Source organism: Phaseolus vulgaris, chromosome 9 (genome assembly GCF_051622355.1).
Source record: "Phaseolus vulgaris cultivar YP4 chromosome 9, ASM5162235v1, whole genome shotgun sequence".
NCBI classification, from domain to species: Eukaryota; Viridiplantae; Streptophyta; class Magnoliopsida; order Fabales; family Fabaceae; genus Phaseolus; species Phaseolus vulgaris.
In genome coordinates this window covers 23,232,521-23,239,147 of record NC_143506.1, presented here as the reverse complement: position 1 = coordinate 23,239,147, position 6,627 = coordinate 23,232,521, and the positions used below count along the sequence as shown (strand labels likewise).

Here is a 6,627-nt window from a genome sequence, read left to right as displayed (position 1 = left end):
CAAAAGAAAATTAAGAATTCTAAACGAACTTAGAAATAAAAAATATATCCAGGACAAAATACATAATAAATTTTTTATATGAAAATCGTAAATTTAGCATGGAGAATAAGTTATTTAAATCCACAAAAAAAGTTAATAAGGAAGTAGATAATGGAATATGTGATCAAAACCTAAGATGCACTTTAGCCGAATCTGAGGCACAAAACGTTGAAACAATAAGTCGAAAGACGGGGAAAGCATGAAAGAATATGAGTGGGAGATGTTTGAAAGGCAAGTTCATCATATCCATCCAAGTTTTGGATTTATGTTTTAGTTTGAAGGGAAATAAAAATGGCGCGAAGAAAATAGGAGATGGAATAATAATGTAACGTATTCACATAGTGGAATAATAATAAAATTGGTAGTACAGAAAGAATTGAAGGTTGTGAAATTGATGTATGAATAAGAAAAAGGGGAGTTTATTAGAGAACCACATACCCTAAAACTAAGGCTCTAGTTGAAGTGCTTTAGCAGTTGGATTTTGTGGAGAATGTTGATTTTGTAGGACACCATTGACCCCCTCAGGTTGATGAGGATTCCCATCATCATCTGATGGCACCCTTGTTGTTTTGGCAACCCCAAAGTGACCCAAAATCTCTCTACCCCAATCCCAAAGGTTCAACACAACGTAAGTCCCAATCCCACCGATCAGTCCATACGCGATCGAATACGTCAACGGCATCAGAATCAGCGTCACGAACGCCGGTATTGCCTCCCTCATGTCCTCCCAATCAATCTCCACCACCGATCTCATCATCAACACCCCCACCAGAATCAACGGCGGCCCCACCGCCCACGCCGGAATCGACGCCAGCAGCGGCGTGAAGAAGAACGCCAGAAAGAAATACGCCGCCACCGTCAGCGCTGTGATTCCCGTCCGCCCACCCTCCCGGATCCCCGTCGACGACTCAATGAACGCCGTCACGGGGGAGGTCCCTAGCAAGGACCCCACCACGATCGACGTGGCGTCGGACATGAACGCGAAGTACTGTCCCTCGAAACCCCCCTTGTCGTCGGTGAAGCCGGCGAAGCGCGCCATGGAGTACAACGTTCCGGTGGTGTCGAGAATGTCGACGTACAAGAACGTCACCACGGCCTCCCAGAAATACCCTTTGCCTATGCTCTTGAAGCTAAGCGCCCCCGCCGTGCTCTTTATCGCGTGAACATCCACCACCTTCTTGAAGTACTCGTGGGCAGAGTTACCCGCGTCGGTGTTGGGAAAAGCGGTGACTTTGGTGTTGCGGAACCAGGACACCACGGTGACGAAGACGATGCCGTATATCATGGCGCCTTTGACATTCTTCACGAGACAGTAGGCGATGATGACGAAGCCCACCAGGCCCAGCCAGAGCGTGGGGCTTTCCATTCTGTCGCGAAGGCAGAGGATATCGCCCGAGACTGTTCCGCCGGGTAGCAAACTGACAGTGCTGTTAACGGCTGTTATAACGGGCGCGAGGGAGGCCCTTGAGGAGGATGGGCAGGCACCGAGGGTGAGCAGTGTGGATGGGCTGTACCCGATGAGCCCGATTCCTTGGTTGTTTTGAAGCCCGATAAAGGCGAGGAAAAGCCCAATTCCCGCAGAGGAGCTGATTCTCACGGGCTTGGGGACGAGTTTGGCGAGTTTAGCGCGAAGACCGATTGCGGAGATGAGGAGGAAGAAGATTCCTTCGATGAAGACTGCGGCGAGTGCGCTCTGGTAGGAGATGTTGCCGGAGCCGTGGAAGCCGACGACGGTGTAGGCGAAGTAGGCGTTAGAGCCCATGCCAGGGGCGAGGCCCAGAGGGAGGTTGGCAAAGGTGCCCATGATGAAGCAGCCAATGAGAGAAGAGGCTATAGTGGCGACGATCAAGTCCTTGCGCGTGTTTTCAAGGCACGCTGCGTAACCTGGGTTAACCGGATCGAACTTGCATGACTGGTCCGGGTGGAGGACGCGGAGGGAGGAACCGTTGCAGGCTGCGAGAGGGACGGAGGGATCGGAGCAGAGGGGAAGGCAGTCGGAGACAGAACAGGTGCCGCCGGAGTCGGCGAGGATGGAGGCGTTGACGGCGAGGATATAGGCCATGGTGAGGAAGGTGGCGGTGCCGGCGCGGAGCTCGGTGGTGAAGGTGGAGTTACGTTGGGAGAGCTTGAACCATTTTCCTAGTCTGGTTTTGGCGACGTATTGGTTTAGGCGCGAGAGAGAGTCGATGTGGGCGTGGTGGTGTGGAAGTGGGGGCCTTTGAGGCTCCATTTCCATGGGGGTGTTGTTGTGCTTGAGTGTTGTTTGAGGTTTATATAGGGTTTGGAAATGGATTAGGATATTTGCATATCAAGGTTTTATGTAGAATTTGGTTGGGTCTTCTTGAGGGAGGCAGAGCATACAACAACACCAACACCAACAGAGCTGTGCCAAGTTTTCATTTGTTTTTCCAAAGGATACATTCCAATCATCTCGGATCTCTAATATACCCAACACTCCCACTCTTTTTCCTTCCACCTTTTAAAACTCATATTTTCAACTAATCACGAACGGATAGTGTGAAACTGTTGTTGTACAGCTGGGTCGGTAGAACGGATTTGACTTTGAAAATATATATTTATTAATGTGAACATCATTAAAATTGCCATCACTTCCAAAACATTACATCCTAGGTAGGAGGAGGCCAATGTGTGGAAATCCTTTTCAGTTATGTTGTGCCTGCGAAATTCATTCACAAGCCTAAATCATACCGTTCAGCAGATGCGTGTTTCGTTAGTTGGTTTTCAACTATTTTTGTTTTAAATAATATTGTGGACTTGGGTTTGTTTAGCGTGGGATTAGAGAGATGTTACAGATTACAAAACATGTATTGTGTTTTGAGGTCTTCTATTTCAACTGGTGACTACAACCAGTACTGCGATCTGTCGCGATGTGCTTAAAATTATCGCATCATTTCACATTTTATTGGCTTAAATAAACTTGTGCAGGTCAAATTCAGCGGCACATGTTTTGAGGATATCCTCATTTTACTTATTCAACTAATTCTGATACCTAAAATTCAAGGAATAAATAAATTCACAGAAGAAATACTAAAACATGGAGATGGAGCATTATAAATTTTAGTCAATCTATAATAAATAAAAACATTTAACTTTTCCAATTAGTCAAGTTATTATGATGATAAAAACATTTACCCACTTTCCAATCATATAGGTCACCTTTATTTTCAACTTTTTAGCTTCCAAGCATTGCTCACTAAATAAATCCGGCTGTAACTCACCATTACATATTCAATTTTATATTTTACTATCATACGCTGCTAAATAAATACTTCTCAGATTTTTCAAATTCTAACTCTCTCACTCACCACCGGCTACGTAATTAACTACCGTCAATTCTTTTTCAAATATTATATTTAAATATATTTTCATCTTCGTAAAATTAAATAGTATTTATAAAAAATAATTTTAATATATTAAAAAGTTTAATTTTTGTTTTTAATACTTATCATCATATAATGTTTGGTAATTACTCTTCTTGTCGAGATGTGATTGGATGATTCTTGAGATGATCATCGAACAACATCGTAAGTCATACTGTAAAGAAATGAGGGAATTCTATTGACATAAAAATTTTCGATGCTCAAATCAGTAAAGTGAATATAGTGTAAATGTATGAGTTGAGGTTATTCCATGAACATGGTTGTCTATTTATAGGTAGTCATAAATCTAGACAATTGCTATTGATTTATTTTTAATAGCTTTCATGAGTCATAACTAGATTCAACAATAATATACCGTGTAACAAAATCAAAGTATCATGTGATGAAATCAAATATCAAGGAATTATATAAATTATGTAATAATAAGATTGATTGACACGATATATTTGTGGAGTTTAAGGTTATTACGTGATGATAAATATGCAACGCTTTTAATGAGAATCCTAGATATCTTGATTAATTTCCAGAGATTATGTTAAATAGTAAATGTGGATCTTTTAGAAAACTTATCATCGAACATTTTATTTTATTACGGATCACAAATACATCTTAACTTGGGTCAGGACAATATACTTCCTGTATGAATAAGGATGGTGCAATTACTAATATATATTGTTGGTATTTTTTTTCCAAAGTAATTATTAATTTATTGGGATGCTTTCTTAATATGGAAAAATGTTAAAAAAACTTATATTTGATTCTACTAATAAATACTCACCTAAAAGAACAGGTGACTTCAAGAACAAGTAAATAGTTATGTAAATATCTTTATTTTCAATTCGTGTCTTAGATTAATTGATATATTTTTAGTTCAAAAGAGTGAATTTAAATGGTATATATAACTTTAAGATAAATCAATGTTAATCTAACACAATAGAAATGTTATAAATATTAGATGAACTTTCTCTATCAGTTGATTTTTTAATTACTGTAGGAAATATATATTAATTAATCATTTAAAAAATATATAAAACTTTCTATATGAATGAGGATGGTGCAATTACTAATATATATTGTTGGTATTTTTTTTCCTGAGTAATTATTAATTTATTGGGATGCATTCTTAATATGGAAACAATGTTAAAAAAACTTATTTGATTCTACTAATAAATACTCACCTAAAAGATCAGGGGACTTCAAGAATAAGTAAATAGTTACATAAATATCTTTATTTTCAATTCGTGTGCTAGATTAATTGATATATTTTTAGTTCAAAAGAGTGAATTTAAATGGTATATATAACTTTAAGATAAATCAATGTTAATCTAACACAATAGAAATGTTATAAATATTAGATGGACTTTCTCTATCAGTTGATTTTTTAATTACGGTAGGAAATATATATTAATTGATCATTTAAAAAATATATAAAACTTTCTATATGAATGAGGATGGTGCAATTAGTGATATATATTATTGGTATTTTTTTTCCTGAGTAATTATTAATTTATTGGGATGCATAAAAACAATGTTAAAAAAACTTATATTTGATTCTCCTAATAAATACTCACCTAAAAGAATAGGTGACTTCAAAAACAAGTAAATAGTTATGTAAATATCTTTATTTTCAATTTGTGTGCTAAATTAATTGATATATTTTTAGTTCAAAAGAGTGAATTTAAATGGTATATATAACTTTAAGATAAACCAATGTTAATCTAACACAATAGAAATATTATAAATATTAGATGGACTTTTCTCTATCAGTTGATTTTTTAATTACTGTAAGAAATATATATTAATTGATCATTTAAAAAATATATAAAACTTTCTATATGGATGGGCTTTTGAATCCAAGTAGAAAAGAGATTTTAGTTGTTCTACAATGAATATATTATCTATTTTCTGCATTGGTAGTGAACTGATGTAGAAAATCATTAGAATAGATTTTTTTTTTCTCTCTCTCTTGTTCTTCTCCTCTTTGCTGGCTGTAAGATCACCAATCGTTTTCGTCCATGAGCTGCTTCTTGAACTCTTCTTTACCATTTACATATTTTTCTGTATGCTTTTTTTTTTTCTCATATCACCCTTCATGCATCTCCTAACAAATTAAATTTTTTATTTTTTTTAAAATTTATCTCTTGCTTCAATTTAAAATGTAGGAATATGTTATTTACGTATGGAGATTTAATTAAGTGTAAGAATATATGTTGTATATGTTTAAATATAAAGAAAACTTTATTAGGTTAGAAATTAGTAGTATACAACATATATTAGTAGTATATTAGTAGTATACTACGTAGTTATGTATACTTAACTTTAGTACTTGAGTGATTTTTTTTTTATATATTTTTTTATCAGCAGTACTTGAGTGATTTTATAGTCTCACATTAATATATTAGTTATTTTGACGACATTTTTACAATTAATTTTATTGATATATATATATATATAAATATAATTTTTAATACAATTATAACTGATGGAAACAAATTGAATAAAAAAGTTAAAAAAAATACTACATTGATGGTAGTCTTAATTGGTATGGTAGGTAAGACTTTTTACATTGATTGTAACTTATGTGGAGAATCTCTCATGTACTATATTATAATAAAATTAATGAATTGATGTAGAATGTGCTATACATACTACATTATAATAAAATTAATTAAAGAATATTATTAAATTTATATTAAAATTATACAAAATTGTATACGTAAAAATCGTAAAAGGAATTTTTTAATTATCTTTTATAATGTTAAATTATATAATAGGAGTGCTTTGTAATTTTCCATAAAAATAAAAGGTAAAATTAATATATATATATATATATATATATAATAGTTATAAAGTATTCTTATTTGTATTAGTTTTTATAGTTATACAATAAAAATACTTTCAGTCTGGTCAATGCAAATATTTATGAGCAGCAGAAATGCAAAAGTATTGACCGATCGCTCTCTGTTGAAGGTTGAAGCAGTTGGGAGAAGAAGTGATTGCCACCCTTATCTCTTTGACTAATCGTGTGATTTCTAGTGTTAGTTCTTAATTTATTATTTATTCAAATTTAAGGCAATTTTTAATTTTAGATGTTAATTATCCAACTGAATCCACGATTCAAAATTATATTTAAACGTTCATAAATATTTTTTTTAAAAACTAAACATTTGAATTAACTACCACAAAA

General features: G+C 34.8%; 1 protein-coding gene across 1 annotated transcript; it reads right to left on the bottom strand.

Annotated features, from left to right (window-relative positions):
• Positions 1 to 348: 348 nt before the first annotated feature.
• Positions 349 to 2,992, bottom strand: AZG1 (AZA-guanine resistant1). Its single transcript, XM_068625478.2, has one exon. It carries the CDS (start codon positions 2,273 to 2,275, stop codon positions 485 to 487), a length of 1,791 nt encoding a protein of 596 aa, XP_068481579.1. The 5' UTR covers positions 2,276 to 2,992; the 3' UTR covers positions 349 to 484.
• Positions 2,993 to 6,627: the final 3,635 nt, after the last annotated feature.

Coding starts and splice junctions, on each gene's coding strand:
- AZG1 (XM_068625478.2), bottom strand. CDS start 2,275: ATGGAAATGGAGCCTCAAAGGCCCCCACTTCCACACCACCACGCCCAC.